Below are 22,364 nucleotides of genomic sequence, written 5' to 3'. Positions count from 1 at the left end.
ATTGTTTCACAATATAAGTTTTATGACACATTTCGTTTCGGCATTCTCAAACATTTGCCGTTTAATAAAAATATATAAATGCGAGTATTTGCAAAAAATACACACGTTTATGATAATTTCAAGTTTATAAGTAACGATAGCTGACAATATAATAAAGTTGTAGTGAATCCTTTGACTCGTTATAGAAACACATTATTGTTACAACAATATTTTGGGACGAGTAAGCCATTTCACGTGTTTTTTGAGCTTATTTATATACAAATATTAAAATTGTCTCACGCTCATGGACAAAAGATGAAACAAAAGTAATTCTGAAATATTGATTTGCGATTTTTCTGTTTCACTTTGGTTTTATGGCAAAATTTATTCTTGACTGTGGACTTTAAAATTGATATATTATGACTAAAATTAAATCTTTTCTACATACAATTTTATTAAAATACATAATATTAGATTGTTTATCCGTTAATCTGATAAATTCTTAAACCATAATAGTAATGTAACAAACAATAAATTTATTTAGAAGTATTAATTTTAATCGAAATTTTAATCTGACGGTTGAAGTTTAGGAGCTCCTCCCGCTATTCTTACTGATATTTTTTATTGAACCTCCGCTTTTTGTTACCCAAATGCAATTCTAAATATATCTGTATTCTTTTAATAAAACGCAATATCAATATTAATAATTAGGTAATAATATTATATTATATAATTAAACATATTTGGATAATTATAAATATTTTTTATATTATATACTTTTTTGGTATCAACATTCAAATAAATTCATATTAAAAATCTGATTTATATTTTAGTGTATTTTAAAGTTTCGTTTAAATAACTATACACCTATACATCTTTAAAATTTTAACTTCTAAATCTATTTTTTAAAGAAAAAATCATAAAATCATATTTATAAAATTTTCAGTGTCGACATATTTCATAGAACATATACATATTTAAATGTTTTATTGAATAAATCATATATGATATGAATACATACATATATTGCTTATAACAATTTAACATAAAAAATCGAATTTCTATGAAATATGAAACACTAGTTGCATTGATTTTTTAAAATATAACTTTTTAGAAAAAAGTTCCAGCAATTATAAATTACTTTTTTTTTCAATTTGAATTTGGAAGTGTTATGTATGTAATATAACGTATGTTAAGCAATCTATGTTTATAGCAAAATTTGAATGAATAATGTTCTATTATTATATATTGTTTGCTGAGACCGCTAACAAAGCATTCCAAAGAAACCTTCTCAGAACCCAAGTCCATATCGGATCTCCATAAGATGCTGATGGTGCTCCAGGAGATTAGGGTGAAGGCCGACAGGCGCGCCAACAAAATGGAGACGCCATCATAATGTCCTCTTTTAAATTGGTTATCAATATATTGACATGGAATACTTATGGAATCCGAAATAAAATCGGCGAGTTGAAGCTGTTAATCAGTGAGTACAATATCGTAGTTACCGAAACTTTTCTTAAGCCTCACATAAGCGTTTACATACCGGACTTCGGAAGAACCGACTCTCAAGGCCAAGTGACAAAATATATTAGGCACGCGCGTATCTGCCCTGACATAAATATCCTCGAAACCGTCACGAAACAAATAAAAAATAAAAATAAAATAATAATTATTTCCACCGGGTATAATTCTCTCGGATATGAGTTGTTTCGGAGTGATCTCGATGCTGTGTTTGGACTTGAGAATTTATCTTTATTACCAGGCACTTGCATTGGAATCGATTCGGGATGACAGTTTTTAATTACGTAAATAATACCTAAACAGTAGTATAATTTCTAAGCTCAACAAAACATCACCCGACCAATAATATGACCTTGTCAATTCTCGATATCGCATTGCTCAAGGGCAACTCTTGAATATCAAAAATGCACTAAGTTCAGGCTCAGTATTCGGATTGCCTCCCAGTGTTTTTTTACATTGGAGGGTTAAGTCGAGATAATCTCTGAGATCACATTTGATTATGCAATTTACATTATATGTAAATAACTTAAATCGTTTAATGATTATGGTCAGATGCGGTTTTTTATTTTTAGAAAAAACAAATTTAATGGTGTGGCTGGATTAATATAAAACGATTAAAATCTTTCCACCGTTGATTGCTTTCAGACATTTGATAAATCAGAAGATGTCACATTAAAACTATATTTTGTATAATATACTGCAAGGTTTTATTTTGGATAATCTTTTATTTTTATCAATATACATATATATATAATATATATATAAAAAAAAGTATTAATATTCATATATAAAAAATAAATTAAAAGGCTTTTTGTATCATTAAAAGATGTTTAAGTGATGCAAAATGAATATTTTTAAATGGTATTTGTAATAAAAAGTATTACAAGTACAATGCGTAAAAAAACTAATATGTAAATATTTTACTATATACATTAACATACATAATTTAAATTCATTTAAATATATACACACGTATATAATATGTATTTTATACATAATTAATATTTCGTTAATACTATAAATATTTATAAAAAATAATACTTTGCTGTATTGCTAAAATCGTTAAACACTTTTTGCAAACAAAAAATAAATTAAGTTTTAATCGGAATCACATTAAACGGAGAGTTGTAAATTAGTTTAATTTGTTTCATAAAGTGTGATTCAACAGCAATTTTACGGGTTCGTTGAATGACAAGGTCGTGATCATGAATATTATTTCGGATCTGTAAGATTAGTTTTCGAGATGAAAGAACGAATATTTTTTAATGTAGTAATAAAGTTGACGAGATAAATATAAAACAACCTTGGAGTGAAATAATATTTTAAATGACAGTTGACATTTGTATAATACGATTTAAATTTATACTTAATGGTGATATAATGATTATTAAACAATTTTAATTTTAGAACGTTTATTACAAAAATACAGAATGTTGAGAATTTCTCATTAATAAAGTTTACCCCAGACGTTGATAAAATATGCAGTCACATGCAAGCACACAAATCCCATTTAGATCCGTGGTCAGATAGTGGTAATAAATTTTGAGATATTAAAATTACCCGTGATGTTCTACTTTGAAAGCTCAAACAAATCATTTTGTATCGTAATCTATTCTCGTGCCCAGACTGATTAATTTCAGTCCATTGTTTTCAGCCTGTGTGTATTTTTTTATATCATATTAATGTATTAAGTCCGGTTTATTTTTAAAACCCGAACCTTTTGTCATAATTGAAGAGTTTGTCTTAAATCTAAACATGTGATAGACCACAAATTATATAGAAGTTGAGAAACGTTTATCCTCTATTGATTTTATTAATAATAATTACATATAAGACATTCGTATTTAATAACTATTAAAATATGTAAATTTCATGATATAATATAAAATAATAAATATTTACTTTACCAAAGTTTTTCAACCTAATAACATGCATTGTTTTCATGATGAAACATTACATATGACACAAAAACATGATTAAAATGAACTTTAATTGTCATGCAAATTATATGTTCTTTAAACGTTATTACAAAATAAAAGAGTTTAAATTCATTCTAGTATTTAAATTTATGTTGTCTTAATCTTGGAGAACATTTAAAATAACAGTTTTTTTTATGGAAACTTAAGTTTAAATCTGTACCATTTAGTAAGCAATAATGGTCCTTATTGTGAAAATATAAATTAAATTAGAAATATATGCGTTTATCGGGTTCATCATAAAAATTAATTAATCATATAAAGGCCAGTTCGACTTGCTAAAAAGTTTCGTGAAAAGCATCCCTTAAGTTTAAGGTTTATGCGTTTATGTCATAAATCAGAAAGGTTTAAAATATCCAACGCCATGAGAAAAGATAATCTGTGCATTTGGGTTTATTCTTAAAACGGCCGATCGTAATTTGTTTTTTGGTTTACGGCAATTTATTAAATACAACTCGCCATACCGTCGTCAACTGTCGTCATACCGAAATAGGGGTGGGCAATAAAATATATCATAGACGGTGATATAATATTGTAACGCGAGCACCCAAGAATCACTTCAACTCGGACACTTCGTCTGAGACATTACTGGTATTCACACTTGAATATTCACATCGGTGTTCAAGGCCTCATATTTTTAAAAGCCCTCCAAGTTGGATAACAATAGGAGACCGACTCAACTTTAGCCCAGCGAATATCGCAGAAGCTGCCGCTTCTCTCTTCGCATACACTGGTCCAGCTCGACGGCTGGAATCCAGAGCAAACTCACTTCGGAGACATACTCACGGATAACACTTCTCTACCATTGCGTAACATATTTAATAATATATTTTTCTAAAAAGATCAAAAAAATATTTTCAACTACATGAAACATTTTTCGAAATAAAAATAAAAAGATCACAACCGAGTAACTATAAGCGATTAATGCTTTTATAAAAGTCATCTGTGCTTGTCTATGTTACGATGTAAAAATACTATTTTTGATTTAGAAATGTAATAAATATTTGTCTTAAAAAGTTTCGCCGCTAGATATGAATTAGAATTAGAGCAGCAATTTGCTATGGCAAAAAAAATGGACGGCATGCAACGTCATTGCCAGTCAGATCTAACTGCTACATATTTCTTAATACTTGTAATCATAAAGCAAATGTCAGGCAAATTTACTTCAATGAATCGTCTGATTTTATTGCCCACTTCATTTTTTAATTTGCGTATGTTTGAAAATAAATATGCAATAAAAATAAAGATAAAATGTTTTATAAACATATTGAATTGTATCATATTTAAAATCGGAATCTCATTCAAAACAAATGAATATTTTTTATTGCAAAATAGCATAAGCTAAAGGAAAAACGGTTGAAAGCCATTTACTCTGATGTTGTGAACAATTAGTAAAATTGCACGTACCTCCTTTTCCCCCGATTGTCTTTATGAATCTATAATCTTTATAATTCAATAATACACCCCCTTTATCTCCCTTGGAAAAACCTTTTTTTTCACTATACATGTGTATAATATTGAATGCCATCAGTATATTACCCATTAAATATTTATTTACCCATTCGCTTTAATCTAGACGTATTTTTCAACATGTTGATCTATATATTATTAGTCTGTTTTCAACGTGCAAATCCTAAAACATTTCAATTGCATTAAAATAATTTTTGTTTACTTTTTAAAGGAACTATTTTATGATATATTGTATATATTTCATGTAGATGTAAAATACATATAACAAGAACGGGTCTCTCATAGCTTTATTTGCGTTAATCTTAATTCCGGGCAACGTAGGGTACGGAACGCTAGTTAATTATATAAGGGAATTGTACCATTGATAAAATAATAGCTAAATAATAAAGAAGGGCTTGAGGCATGCTCGTGACAAAAGGTCAGGAGTCTATAAATTAATTAAATTTATTAGATAGTAAACAATTCAATAAGATCAATTGAATTTGTATGATTTATTAAATAGATACATGTACATATATCTCAGAAAAATAAAAAGCACACAAATCAAAGATCAGAGACTAGTCGTGTGATCGGGCATTTCATTGTTACTAATATGATGCAACTAGTTGATATTTGATTGTCTTACATTGTAGTTTTGGCAAAATAATACATATCTAGTATAGGTACTTTCATTTTTAGATATATTCTATTAAAGACATATCCAAAACTACAATCAAATTTATTTAAAACAATAAAATTTAATATTTCATGATTTTTTTAGGACGGTTTATTTATCCAAAATAATGAAAAATATAAATATTTAATTTGCAAAATAAATTTAACACAATATTGATTTTACATAACACGCAATCACGCCATAAAAAATAGTTTTTAAGTTTGTAAAAAATACTTTATAATACTTTAAAAGATCCCAGTTTATATTACATAAAATTGCTAATAAATTATAAGATGTATACATAGATTTAGCGTTAATAATAGTGGGGCCAGGGCGTTGCCTTGGAACTTATTTTTGTGCCAGGTCGCCTCCCTGGCACTTTTATTGAAATGGAATTTATTTTCATGTACATTAAAATATATTTTGATATTAAATATGTCAGTGGACGGAAATTACAAGAATGCAAAAAATATCATAAAAAATCTGATCTCTTGTCTGACATTTGGCGACTACAACCGATTGGGAACTGAGTATGACATGCATGTTACTCACTCGACGATGTATTTTTGCTGGTATGAAAATATAATTATTTCTTTGTATAATTTATACATAGAGATCGTAAATGTCACTGAAAAGTTCATTCAAGCGCGAAGCAAAACAATAAAACGTGTCTTAAACTGGCATTATTCCCGCATATTCTGATTTGTAACCGCAGTTAATTGAAATTTAATATTAAAATTAATTTTTCATGCAATAAAAAAGTCGCTCATAAAATAATTTTATTGATGTAACTCTGTGCTGCGCGAAAATCACGCGGCAAAAAATGACCCGTCGATTAAGTGTTAAGTGAATTCTGTTACAGATTTCAGTCTAATATTGTCTAGTGACGTAACGGACTCGCATTCTTATTATATAAATATTCTCTATTCTTTAGTTACGTATATTCAATTTAATTTGATCGCAGATCCACATCATTTGATTTTAGATTTAATAGAATTGCTCGAGCAAACAGCCAACAAAATTATAGAAACTTGTCTTAGTATACATGGATTTGACAATGGGTAGTTACAAAAAAAGCTTGTGGCTTTTACTAGCGACTGTGTAAGTGTGATGCTCGTAAAAAAATCTGGTGTCGCTCAATGGATATTGAATTTAAGTTTTGATGAAATATAAAACCCCATAATTTCAAGAAGTAAAAATATTTATTAAATAGCATTTGATTTTTAATTTTTTTTTCATAAATACTTGAAGATTTGGACATATATTTTTTAAATAACAAAACCAGTTAATTGGGGATTTAAAAATAAAATATCACCCTGGTTCTTTTTTATTTAGCACTATCACTTGTATAAGCATTTTTCTGCAATATACATTTAGGATAAAATTTTGAATAGGATGATGGCAAATAAATTATGAATACAGTTATATTAGAAAAAAATATTTAACTCTCTTTAAAATAGAATGATTGATGTGTGTTAATTGAAGAATTGTTATAAATTAATTTAGTTAGTCTTTTGACTTAATCTTGATAAATCGCTTTTAAAAACGACTAATTTTCCTTGAACCATCCTATTAACACATCAATCATAATATATCTTAGATAGTAAATATTTATATTGTTATACAGTTATCTATATACGTAATAGTGTGTGTAATAATATAAATATCACATTTTTCTTGACCTTTATATGTGTATAATAATATTTTTATTGGACGTGATAAAAATATATAAACTTACGTGTTTATCCGGCTCGAGGAACATGAATATGATCATCATGGTGTAATAAGGTGTCCACCAAACCACGAAAGCCACCACAATAACGACGGATATTCTCAGCGACTTCATCTTTGCACGGTGAATTAACCTCCTTCTGTTCAGGTCCGGTCTTCTTCCCATGACCTCGGCTTTGAAGACTTTCTCGCTTCCTGTTGAAAACACAATGGCGAAATGCAAACGTATTAATAAAACAGTATCAGGGTGGCTTGCAAAGAATACAATTTTTCAATAAAACAACCCTGGCACGAACGTGACTTGCATTGAAGTGAATAAGCAAAAAGTCTAAGAGCAAACTTTCAACGAAAGATCTCTCGGGCTGGTGTTAATTTGAAACGGTGTTGAGATATATTTATTCCAGAGGCGTCAGAGGAATCCTCGGAATTCCGGAAAATGGCTAAACAGGCAACAGTAGCGGAACTACTTGGCACAACAGCCCAAAACATGGAAAGTTTAAATACAAATTAATATTCACATTTATTATATTTTTGTACTTTTAGCAACGACGTGTTCCTTAGCAAATCACAGCTGGTCAAAAATATAATAATAAATACTCAAATGTAACCTAATGGATCAATTATAGTATTAATACAGTAAATACAATATATTTAAAAATTGAGAAAAACAGCAGTAAATAAATTTTAAAATAGGCTGGGGAAATTTTTTTTATGATTTTTTTCAAGTTAGTACTTAATTACCGTTTTAACATTAGTAAATTTATCCTATCAGCAAAATTAACTTATATATAGTTTTGTAATAATAATTGAGGCAATTATTTTAAGAAACTATTGCTGACCATTGTGTATAATTTTTATTAATAAGCTTATAATTATTACTGTAATTTTAATGTAATTTATAATCGTTCAACACAAAAATGCAGTTTCACGTATATTTTGACTAGACAATTTTTTTTCGGTAAAAAATTAATATTAGAAATTTACATGCTAAAGTTAAAATATTAATTAGCATCTATGAAAATCACTGGTACTGGAAAAAAGTCATAGTCAATTTCACTACAATAATAAATTTTAATAAAACATAGTTTACGATAATATTTCAGTTACAACTTTATTTATAAAAATGGGTCACGAACACAATATTTTGTGGTTTAGCTGTAGTATAGTATTACTTTGTTTAAAAGTTTGTAAACAATCTCACTTTTAATCGTCGAAGTTTACGTTAAAAACTTTTAACTCAAAGATACCCGTAGATCGTTAATATAATATGAAATTGACACAGACATTTGAACCATGATAAAAAAAAGTGTTCTCTGACATTTGCAGCAATATATTGAATCAAGCCGGGAATTGAATGAAAGCTCTAAGCTCTTTGGCAAGTGTCATGGAGTTTAAGTAAAGTTTATACTACACGGTCTGATGAACGAGAAAAGCCCGCGATTTAAGGTGCAACCCTTCGGTTTACATCTTGCTACTTACTCTCACTGGGTAAAACTCCAGATGCTTGGTAATGGATTAAAATGGCCAACGTTGGCGAATAGATGGCCGTAATTAAATTGACAGAAAAACATTAAACGCATATACTACATACATAAATACGTAGGCTGCTCAAAAAGTTACCGAACTTTTAACTAATGTGGTTTATATACAACAAATAAATCATGGCCACAGTTTTATACATTAGGTTATAGAAAAATAAAAGAAAACTCGATTATATTTATATATTTATGCGCCAATGAATCTCGCTTCATTATCCAAATAATGTCAATTTACTCTTTTCGGATTTGCGATGTAACCTTTATGGGAAAACTGATTATGTTCACTATCAGGACAAAACTGAAAAATATATGTATATGATTATTAAGACTATATTGAAACATTACGTTTTTTGGCATAACTGTAACTAGACTGAATAAAAGTATTTTAGATAAATATAAAATAATTAAAAGATATTCAAAATCAACAGCTTTTTGAACAGACCCTTATATACATATATATGTATATAAGCTTTCGTTCGAAAACCAATAAATTATTCAAACACTTCTACGTTTGCTTACTTACGTAATGTGGTTTGGCTTAGATAACGTAAAGCGGCGCTATAATTTTGTATTAACCGCACATATTAACATTCGTCAAATTAGTCAAAGTTTTATGTTGTAAATATTAGGTTATTTATTATAAATTTAATATGTTAATTAATCGGTGTAAAGTTCCCGCTTAAGTATATTTTTAAACCACTATAAAAGCACATTACATTATAACTTTTCAACTATAAGATTTAATCAGTTAAAAGTTGAACGAGAAACGTACGACGGGCATGCGAGCTTAATCTGCGTGATTTATGATTAAGCGCTAATTACTGAAATTGAAGTGTTAATCCTAGAAAGTAAGTAGATTTTGACGCTTTTAATTATAAACACTATGAAACGGCTGATTAAACTTACTTTAAAATAAAATGTTAAAGCAATTAGACAGCTGGAAACTTTTGTTTGTATACTAAACGCCGGATAAAGTTTCTTTAACCAAAAGTCCTCCGAGACTCTTAATAAGCAATTAAACGGTAAAGTTTGATGAGTAAAAAATATGTACCCGTCAACGCTATGTTTTTTTGTAATATAATATCGTTTTAGTAAAATAAAAATATATATATATATATATATATAAAAAACAATAACCGTAAATTGATTAACAAGATATCGCAAGACCTTTCGCCAAATTTATGTATTTATACCCTTATAATTTATTATAACATCAAAGTATTTTATTAATATGCAAATAAAAATTATTTTATAATATAAATTCATTCAACAAAAAAATATTAATTTATTTTTAATAATTTTGTAAGACAATCTTAATTTATGTATATTATAAAATATTTTATTCATATTTAATTAACACTTTACCTACCGCTCACGCCAATTGGCGTCCTGAGTGTGCCGAAAGTTAAACACCGCAGACGCCAATTGGCGTCCTGTGTATGTTTTCGTTTCCATGTCAAATTAAAAATATATGTTTAGTGTTTTATTTGCTTTTTTTTAAGAGATGACTAAATAAATGTATAAATTTTCATTTTTTTTTATTTTATTTTTTTTTAATTATATTTAGACAAATGCGAAGGTTTTATAAATATATTTTATATTTCTTTCATCAGGCAGTTTCACTACCAGACAAACTTATGTATCTTTTGATGTGGTCCGAATATTTTAACAAATATTTCTAGACATGTTATAAATGTAACAATGCATCAATTCAAGTGCATCAATTCAAGTGGTTCTCAACATGTGGTTCGCCGGAAATATAAATTAATTATTACATTTCCTTATTATTAGATTTTAAAATTGATTGATGATATTAAAATTATAAAAGCAAGTAATCTAGGAATTTAAATAAAAATAATTTAAATTGAGTTAACCAGCGGTTCTCAAACTTTTTCAAATTTCTAAAAACTTTTATCCAGCACACTTTTTTTTCGGACGGTGTAAAAAAAGAAAAAATATGATATTTTATACACAAACATATAAATATGTATATTTGAAAATAATTTATTGGGTAAATGGGCTTATTTAGAAATAAAGTCAAATTACATAAAATTAAAAAATACGATGTACATATATAAAAAGTACAAGACACTAAAAATTTATCATATCAATAACCATTAGATAGTATTGGATTATTGAGAATCTCAAGATTGTCAGATTAGTAAGATTCTATTGTATTTTTTTCTATCCTGTTATAAGGAAATTCCAACATATTTTTTGTGAGTAAATATTATCTCCCGTCAGATAATACTGGCTTACTGGAAATACCGAATCTCAGTGACACATTATTTTAGAAAGTGGAAATTTTTTCGAGTTATTATTTTTGAATTATTAGCACGATACACATAAAAACTTATGGATAAGGATTAAGTTTAAGTTATACTTTCGTGTGAAGTGCATCTAGTTTTCGTGTGCTCGAGTAATTATTCGAAAAATATTACGAACTGTTTATAAAACATTATACAGTTTATGTTATTTAATATAGTGTTAAATATATATAAATATTCCAAGTGACAATGAAAATTATAGTGATAGTGATTCAGACTCCTCTGTTCATGAAAGAAATCGTCCACATGCTATGATGCTCATGAGCAACGAGGAAGATGAACAAGAAAAATATTTAGAAGACACTTTACAAGACACAAAACTTTATTGAAGATGACTTGTTTCCCGTTATTGCAGAAGAAACGAATAGACACCATAATCAACACATCAACAGATACAAACTGCAAATAAAATCTAAAAAATGGGTGGATTTAACGGTACCAGAATTAAAAAATTGGTTTGAGTTGATATTGCTAATGGGCCTGGTAAAAAAAAGGCTCATTACACCTGTATTAGACAATAAATCCACTAATAGGAACCTTGATATTTACAAAAACCATGAGTAGAAATAGGTTTTATCAAATATTACGTTACCTGCATTTTTCCAATAATGAAAATGTTCCTGATAATGTAAATCTCCTATGAATAACAACTTATACATCTTTACTTATTAAAGTTTCAGGATACACAAAATCATTTACCATCACTTTTATCGATAATCATAACTTTAGTGTTGGATCTGTTCCTTGAGGCTTATATAAGATATATGATTATTTGTAAATAAATTAACGGTTTACTTAATTTTTCTGCAAAAGTAATTTTATTAATATAAAATGTTAAAATTATTTTATGCCAGAAACGAATTGAGTATGAATACTCATTCTTGCAGTAAATAATGTATAATATATAGCTTTCATAGTTTATTTAGCAGGTTATTCATTTGCTAGTTCTACATATTTTAGTAAATTTCGAGCAACGTGAACTTTCCATTAGTGAATATTATTCTCATTCTCGACAAAATTTTACTCGCCCTAAAGTTGCCTTAAGCCTGAGAGGGTCTTTAAGTGATATTTAAAACCATTACAATTGAAATGAAAATTTCGCATTTTTTTGTTACAGTATTTTGTTTGCCAGCTAAATTAAAAATATAAACTGAGTTCTAACTTTTGTATTAAACAAAATACACAGTGTTAATTAGGCAGTGCTATCTGGAAACATCTCTATTATATTATGATAATTCTACCTTTTTGTGTTTCTTTGAGATTTTAAATTATTTATAATCTGCGTGCTCACAAGAATAACATAGTATGTATACTTTTAAACGCTTTGTAAGTTAAGCAATTTAAATAAATTATAAATTTAGATGGTTTACTACGATCATTAAAATACAAAAATATTTAAGGTTTATTTTTTTTCATTTAAGAGCATTGTGAGAAGCACAACATTAAATTCCACGTAATTATATATAAAAGAAAATTTAGTATGATAAACAAACATTAAAAACTGAATTAAGCAAACAAATATCATCACAAGTTAAATATTAGATAATTACATATGTAGTATATTGGGATTATAATACGTATACAAATATATTAAATATGTAGAGCCTCGAGAATTAAAAGGTAGATGTATTCTATGTTTTCAATTTCTATTATATTTGGTACAGGTTTTTAATGATTTATCATTATTGAGAAAAATACATCCTAAGTTAACATTAACGTAAAGATTTTACTTCAACATACATATAATATTTATTTTAAAGCTTTATTAATAAACGGTTTGAAATTTTCAGACAAAATATCATGTTGAAAATATGTCTAAATTTTGTATTAAAATCATGAAAAGAGTTCGTTGTAAATAAATGTATTATGCGTATACAAATACGCAAATTAGCAACGTGTACCTGTACTAAGATGTTTATGTATTTCATTAATTAATTTGTAAGAAACTAATTATATTGCTGTAAAATATAAAAATTTATTGAAATGATATTTAAGTAAAATATTATTTATTTAGATTAAATTAATTCGCCCGATCAATAACAAGAATGGCGTCTTGGATAAATTACACGTTAACGCGAAATAACAAACATTAGAGGTGTGTTAATGAATCATTCTCAGAAGATCAGTTATGTATGTCGCTTAACCAAAACACAATAACGGTTATTAGAAGCTTTAAGGAACAAGCTCAGATGAAAACAGCTTCTCACATTGGCAAAACAATCGCTAAAACGTTTAGATGTGTTCTTTGTTCTCAGTAGAGTAAATAAATTATATCTAATAATCAAAGATCTCGTAAACCGAGATAGCAAAACGACACGCCTCTACTTGGCTAGAAGCCATGGCGAATAATTTTAAGCTTAAGCGTGTCTTCCTTTAGATTCCAATACAATCATTCCAATTACATATTTCAATTTTAACAGCCAGATTACATTACAGGTTAAATATACGGATCAGCCCGAAGTTAAATCAAGTTCACCTTTGCCACTTAAGACGACCGGTCTCTCCACCTTTGTAACATATACTACATTTACGCAATCTACGCTACTCAGATGATCCATAGATCTAAGACGGTGTCTTAATATAAAAAAATAATATATTTATATTTTTTTGTGTGGTATAGATTTTATAACAATAATTAAATTAAATTTATTACTTACATATATTTCAGAGACTGATTGTATAATATCTAAATTAAACTCGTACGTCTTACTTACGTAACGATATAAATTAAACGTAAGATCAAAAATCTCTCTTTTCTTCGATTCTATTATACACGAATACCCTATGAATTTCGCAAATGTTACGTTTTACATTATGTATTTTAATCATAGCGACGTAAAATGTACGCATTGGAACATCCTTAAAATAAGATTTCGTTTTGAAATGTCGAACTTTGATATTTTATAAATTGAATGGTGAAATTAAATTATTATTGTTTCATTTCATTGAACACAATTAAATTTTCTAATATTAGAATACAATAAGTTTTTTAATGCTGACAATTTAAATCAATCAATAATAAATAAAATAGTCAACAATCATGTTTTTTTAAAAATGAAATGATTCATCAAACGAAATCTAAAACTTGGAACATAAATAATTACAATTAAAATTCTGTTCGTAAGAATAAACCTTACTTTTGATAAAGAACAATTTAAAGGCATTGTTATAACTAATTCACAAATAACAAGAAACTAATTTAATATTTTATAAGGCAACTGAGGTAAAAACTGCACAATCTAGAAGTCGAATTTCATCCCTTATTCTGTCTGAGCTTTAAGAAATTGAGACTTTCTCCATATTCTCCTGACCTTTATCACTTTCTAAACATTTATTTATTAATAATTAATTTATCAATATGATTTATGGTTTAAAATGATTATATATAAGGCTTCTCAGTTTTTTTAAATGACGCTTTTAAAATAAACAGATATGTTTATTGTTCCCTTTGGAATAAAACGATTGCAACAAATAATTAATTTTAAAAAGCAATTGTTATTTAACTGTTACTATTTGATCAGCCGTTTTAAGATCAGAATAAACACTGAGATAATATAAATGGTTTACGTGTCTATATAAAAAATAACAAAGGTCACACTAAACCTCTCTGTGAATATCAAAAGGACACCGTGAGTTAGCGATATGCTTATTTTAGACGTCTGAATTTTTAAATTAGAGGTTAATACAAGTTAATGACAAAATATACCAATTGCGTAATATCACAGTAGTATATAACATTAGATAGTAGTAACAGTAGATTGATACAAAGTCAAATGTGAGCTTTAAGTTATTATTTGCGAATCGTGAACTAATATAACATGACATTAATGTTTGTTATATACTATTTATTTGTGGGATAATATTTATAGGTATGATTTAGCTATGATGCATATATGTTAATAATAAATTTATATATTGCTAATAAAGTATTCGTCATATTTTTTTAAATTATCTTATAGGGATATATTAAAAGTAAAGTTACAATGCTATTAAAGATTGGAGTGATTTTTCACATTATTGCAGAATTTAATTAAATTAGTGTATTTAAAATAGACATGTGTAAACTGCTGCTAATTTTTAGTTTAAGTGTGTTTCTGTTTGTGTAAATGACATATGGATAGCTAATGAAGAATAATTAAGTAAAAAGCTACACAGCAGCAAACACTTAATTGTATTAGGTGCTTAATGACTGATTAACTTAATAAAAGATAACCAAAAGTGACCTCAACAAAATGTGAATTACAGATTAAAAACTGCGCGCAATGGGTGCTAGAAAATTAAGCAGTTACAAGGCTTTTCTGATGTTACAAGTCATATAAATCCTAAAATATTCTAAATTAACGTATTCTTATACACATACATACACAAATTATATATTTTCTATGAAAAAATCAGTTTTAAAATAGATTTTATAAATAATGTTAATGTATTCGTAAATTTACATTATTCAGTTTATTAATTCGTTGTATAGTAGCTATTCCTTCAATAGTATCAGTTGTTTATTAGCTGTTTATGAATTATAAAAAAATATTTACATACAAAAGTGAATAGAAAGTTAAAAGAAAATATTATAACAAGTATTTTTTGATCGAATGCTAGCTGAAAAAATAAATGATATTTGTATTAGAATCCAGTGAAATGCCAAAGGATCACATAATGTATTATTCTAATAGATAGGCAATAGGGATTCTGTGTCGAGACAACCCGGGAATTTATTCCCGGGAATTCAAAGATTTTTTGCTGTCTCGAGTCCCGGGAATTTAAAAATTAATAACCCGGGACTCGAGACTTTCCGAAGTGCAATTTTACAAAAATACGTAAAGAGCGAATTTGATGTCGAGCTTAATTTATGTCTCGATATGAAGACAAGGTGGAATTTCTTATTACCCATGATCTCGAGATTTTGAAAGTTACGAAATTGCATTAGAAAATCATTAATTGATCTTGGCATCGGCCAAATTTGGAATGAATCGAACATTCACGTATTGGAAAATATTTGTGAAGTACTCACTCCTATAAAACTGGCAGTTAAAGCTCTAAGTCGTCGAGATGCCACTTTATTAACTTCCGAAATTATTGTTAATTTCCTTTTAAAAAAAATATTTGAAATCAACACAACTCTGTCGCACGAACCACCAAAATATTTCAACGACTAGAAATAAAAAATTCAACTTTAAAAAGGAGTTTCAGATATTAGATTCAACTATCAAGCGAACTCCGAATGTAGAGCTTTTATTCAAATCATTGCTTACAATTAAGCCAACATCTACAGAAAGCGAGAGAGTTTTTTCTACATCTGGAATATTTGCCACAAAAACCAGGAACAGGCTATGTGATTCATCATTAAACGTCTTGGTGTTTTTAAAAACATATTTTTCCTTACAAAAGTAAAGGTTTTAACTTAATATTGATATAAATATTTCGATTAAAAAAATTATAATAAATTAAATTAAAATAAATATCGAATAAAGTGTTTTTAAATTGTTTCAATAAATTTTCACCTATCGTACCTATAACACAAATAATATAAGTTAATAATAATAAATTAATTAAAGTTAATAATAATAAGTTAATTAAAGTTAATAATAACAAGTTCATTTTTTAACCTAATTTTTTTTCATGATTATACGAAAAATAATCAAAGTCTCGAGTCCCGGGAACTCTCGGGACTTTAAAAATTTGGGTCTCGAGTCCCGGGAATCGAAAAAACCCGAGACTTCAGAATCCCTAATAGGCAATGATTCAGTGACGACCCCAAAATTTATAAATCAAATAAATCGAAATTAAATAATCATTCATGCCTTCCACAAAATTTAAATAAACTGTTTAGTTGCTGTTCAATTAATAAATATGATCTAAATATTAAGATTATTTTTAGTTAAAAATATATTTAATAATGTTGATTTGAGCCAAAATTATTTTTTCGAGGAAAATAAATTAAATTTTTAATATAACTATTAAAACTTATATGACTTTTGTATTAAGCAGGCACGTACGATGAGATACATTGCCTTTCGCTTGCTCGTGAGTGAGAAGAAGTATGCGTGCGGAACGCATGTAACGCACGCCCTTATCTCTCACTCACTCTCATCACTTAATACGCGAGCGAGCGAAAGGGAATGTATCTCACCGTACGCGCCTGATATTAAGTATTATTAATATGTCGCTGACTAATGACCTGAAAGATCTCGGTTCGAATCCAAATTGGACCTTACTATTTTTTAATTCCCATCGTTTTTGAGAGATCATAATTAGTGAATATTATATTTTTTTTTATTCTGACCGATCAACACTAATATTAGGTTTACCTAGATTTTTCTAATCTGAATTGATTAATTAAAATTGATTGAAAATATTTGAATATTAAACTAAAGCTTATATTATTAAAATTAGTATTTATTGATTATCTTAATATTATACTAAAAAATAATTGTATGTAATGATATTTTTTTACATCCACATTTGTATTTTGTAATGTATTGCCCACAATGATAGAATTTGTTATTTGTAAAACTAAATGTTAAATGATATATTTATATTATATAACCATAAATTGTTAATTTTAACGTAAAGCACAATGTTAAGAATGAAATGGTTTGAATTAACTATTTTATCAATAACGCGTCAATGCGTACTATTAGTCTCTCTTTAGCATACAGCTTTAATACAGTTTTGTATTGAATCAATAGAATTTATGGTGTGTTTGATCTAATCAAACGACATTTACTATGATATTACACAAACATTTGTTAGTTGAAACATATGTGTGTATATCGTAATTAATGTTAACATATACACAAATTTCATATTAGACGCATGAAATAGTTATATATAATTGTGTAGCGAATACTTAGCAACTAACAAACGGTGTAAGTGAAATTAATTTAGGGGCGAAATTTGGCATCTCTTACTAGATATGGTGACAAAGGTGGCTGCGTACGTCGACATCAGTATGATGAGAGGCAGGACAAACATGGACAGGATAGAGAACACCCCGTAGAGATGCTCCTGCCATTTTTCCGTGTAGGACCCGTACGTGACGCATTGGTAGAATTCTTCGACGAACGGACCCTTGGACACGTGGAACACGATGATCTGAAAAATAATTGCGCATATACAATATAATTTCGTCGCTTCGTATGAATAATAAACACTCGCTCGAGAATAAGGGTAGGTAATTGGGGTGGTGAAAATGCCTAAACGTAATATACGTTTATGGTGCTTCGAGGCTCGCGTTTTTACGATCCGTAAAAAGTGTAGCGCTAAGCCGTGCAATAACGGTAATAAATTGTTACTTTTTTCTTTCAGTTGACTAAACGCAATGTATACTCGTTATTTTTCGTTTTTTTCATATATTATATTACACTTGTTCAAGTTAGAGAGTGTGCGATGTCGCTGAATAATTTTCAAATTGCTTTCAAAGTAAAGTATTTAATACATGTAGAATCATATATGCAAGATATGTACGTGTAATAAAACTATTTATTTCATGTCTGGCATTATTACATATAACAAGATTACGAAATAAGATCCCGAGATCATATAAATTGGATGTCTTGAGTTCTATTCTCACAGAAATGTTTTTAAATTATTGTCAGAGATATTAAAATTAAAACTATAAAAATACATTTGAAATTGTAAAATCAACTGGGGCATCGCTTGTTTTTAGATGTTTCAACGACAGTAGGACATGTTGCCAAAATTTTAGCACGTGGCAAGTAGCAATACTAAGTTGATTTAAAAATTAAATATTCTCAATATTAATTTTTAATTTTTTTTAAAACAATATTACAGTTAAGAGAATCAACACAATTTTTTTATTATTATTAAAAAAAAACAATATATGTAGATATTCTACTATAAAAATACTAAAAGTCCAACGAACCTATCTTCGTTTATAGATTTATCAATCTTTGGCACAGTTGATTCAAACAGATATTCAAAAATATTTACTATATTTTTAGAACCGGCTTGAAATAATGCATTTGGTGTAACTACAACATATTTTTTCAAAAAATTGACGCAGCGTCTTACACGGCGAATATATTTTAGGGGTGGGGCAAAAAAAGTTTTTATTTATTATCATTGAATTTATTTTATTATTGTTAAAATCTCAAAAACATGGTACGACACAATAACATTAAGGAATAAAAAACACGTTTGAAGAGGGAAAGCTTTAATTAAGTGTAAATGTTTAACCAATAAAATATAGAGAGAAAGTGGTATATTAAGTAACATAATATATAAAAGACGTAAAAAATGAACACGATAGAATTTAAAAAAAAAATTAATCACTGTAGGCAAGACTTCTATAACCATGTGTCACCACTAAACAATGTATTGCACTAATTGCAACGCGCGGCTAAAAAACCAAAAGAAAAATACTGCTTTTTTATTTATATAAAAAAAGGCGAAATCACCATGATATTCATTTTTCTTATCAATTGTTGTAATATGACGTGCGCTTAGCCCAATGTGTTATAACAAAGTAAACACAATCAAAACTTACAAAAACGCAGTGAATGAGACTAATATTAAAGTATGTTACATAAATGTAATTGATTATAGCTTACAATTTTTACTTTATTTATACTTATTTATTTTATACTTTTATACATTTATACTTATTTCTTTATTTAAATTAAATTAGGATCATTATGACCTAACAAGTTACCCCAATATTATTAAAATACAATATAATTCAAGTAAGATTAAAAATAATACACGGCAAGAAATAAAAGAGAATAGTTTCTCAGCCTTTTCTGAACTTTTTAGATTAAAAGTATTTGGTTATGTAAAATAAAAATACTGCGTATATTTGTATAAAATGGGACATATTTTTTTCTAAAAACATTTAAATAATTAATAATTGTGACTTATTTATATATTTTTATTTTATTTATTGCACATTTAATATTTATGTTAAAATACTTATCGCAATAATATTTATTTTCAAAAGATTGATGTCTCGTATATATTTATTTCTACTAATGTTAAACGTAAGTTATAAATGTTAATGTGAATATTATAGAATTAAAAATACGTAAATACTGAATAATAATAATACTAACAATAACACTATCTGGGTTAATCCTCTATAATAAACATTATTTATTCTCTGCTTCTGTTTTCAAGTAATATGGGCAGTGTTTTTTCGTAGTTTTAAATCATGGAGATATTGTTTCAACAAATAAAACTTATAAAAGTAACAGAATTTTTTTCTGTATTAAATTTTGTAATACCGGTAGTATCGAATGTCAATTTTTGCCCCAATACCGGTATTAATGGTATTGCAAACCATAGCTGTATGCTAGGTCATATCTTGTGTATCTTGTTCGTTCATATCTCAATTTAAGAGTGTTGTAAAATAACATATGATATTTTTCCTTCCTTGTCTCTACACAAATTTAATGATAAGTCTTGGTAAGAGCTCGTAGAAATTTATATAACTTTCTGGTATTATTTTGTGTGACATGTGTTTCCATATCCACAATTGCTCTGTTCATCATCTCCCGCTTTTTTCCTTTGCATAATTAAGCTGCTATTTTCCTCTTTTCTTCATATACGCTGTTATCCTTTGTAAACATTTTCTTTTAGATTCATTATTTTATAAAACTGCCTGTCTGCATTAGTCATCGTACCATTCAGAATCTCTTTCGTGTTTGCTTTCTTTCAATACTTCCTTAGACGCCCCAACCACGCACGTCTTTAGCTTTAGCCAGCTTTTCTCAAACACGTATAATAATCGCTAATACCGAAAACTCTGGCATGATAGAAATTTAATAACACTGAGGTTTATATGAGATTCTAACCTTTCATTAAATCTTACAGGTATTCGGATATCACTGGTATATAATATATAGAAAATATACACTTTATATATATGTACGTACGGCTGATTTATTGATTTAAAAGCATTTATTAGAAGAATACGACAATAAATTTGTAAACATAAATAAAATATATTTTTCGGCAAGAAACGGAAAAAATATAACATAAATATTACATGTAATGTTAAAATAACCATAACATTGGAAATCGACACACGCACTGCAATTTCACGGTCCAGAAATTATAGCTAGAACGTCGATGTTGAATAGCGCTCATCTTTATCATCTCAATTTTCCACATGAATTTAAGATATTTTTATGCGAGCGCTCGTATTGCATTTTATTAATTAAATTACAGTTTAAATTTTAAAAATTGTGTTCACAAAAAAGTTATCGGATATTAGTGTAATTACAATTAATTAAAGAAGTTGATAAAAAATCCCAGCCATGATATTATTTAAATATGTAATTATTAATTAATACTATTAATTGTAAGAATCATATTTTCATATTTCAGCCGCTAATGAATTATTATATATATACAATTTATATTATTTTTTTTAAATAATTATTTATACAGAACAAGCAGACAACATACTATTTTTATTATACTTAAATATATCCCATTTAATACAAATCAGAAAAAACACAGTTGAATTTCAATATTTTAAATACTGTTTAATATAATAACGATTTCAGTTTATCTATTAATGTACGGATATTTATTATAAAGTAATAAACATAAATTATTTGTATAATGTTATTACGAAAAAATATATATCTGAATAGATAATAAATGGCGCTATGAATTAATAATATTTTATATATATTTTTTTTACCGATTAAGGTGTTTAAAAAAATAGTTTGCGTATACAAACTATTTTATAAGTAGTAATATATTGAAAAAAATATTTTAAGCTCGATGTTATGAGACAAGTAACATAAATATTCTATACCCAACTGGGATTCTTGAATACATTTTAATATATAATAAAAAAAAGGCGCAGGTTGCGATTTTTTTACTTGAAATAAAAAAAACACTAAATCTCTTCTGAAAAGGGTAAGGATTCTAATTTGCAGGGATATTTCGATTGCGAAAAAGCCATTTTGATATTTAACCGAATTAATCTGCATATTATTGCGAAACAAAATTAATCAAGTATATTGCAAAATTATTCATTATACTACGTAGTTCTTCATATAAACTGTAAAATTAGGTTTTATGTTAATTTAATAATATACATATTTAAAACTTATTTTAAGATACTATGAAATATGCATACTATAAATTGTATCATTATTTATCTGTGTATTTTCAATATATTCATAACATAATA

The 22,364-nt window shown here is 27.3% G+C and overlaps 1 protein-coding gene across 1 annotated transcript in view; it reads right to left on the bottom strand.

The window, feature by feature from the left end:
* LOC148238975 (gonadotropin-releasing hormone receptor-like) overlaps positions 1 to 22,364 on the bottom strand; it is a 147,411-nt gene that overhangs the window by 5,810 nt on the left and 119,237 nt on the right. The window contains exons 3-4 of the mRNA XM_088198503.1: positions 18,109 to 18,292; positions 7,340 to 7,527 (exon numbers count right to left, since the gene is read on the bottom strand). Of these exons, the coding sequence (XP_088054629.1) occupies positions 7,340 to 7,527; positions 18,109 to 18,292 (372 nt within the window). The remainder of the gene's footprint in view (positions 1 to 7,339; positions 7,528 to 18,108; positions 18,293 to 22,364) is intronic.

The sequence above is a fragment of the Plectrocnemia conspersa genome, unplaced genomic scaffold (genome assembly GCF_051122295.1).
Source record: "Plectrocnemia conspersa isolate PC_06_02 unplaced genomic scaffold, ASM5112229v1 ptg000001l, whole genome shotgun sequence".
NCBI classification, from domain to species: Eukaryota; Metazoa; Arthropoda; class Insecta; order Trichoptera; family Polycentropodidae; genus Plectrocnemia; species Plectrocnemia conspersa.
Note: the sequence above shows the minus strand (reverse complement) of the source record. Positions and strands in the feature narration are given on the sequence as shown.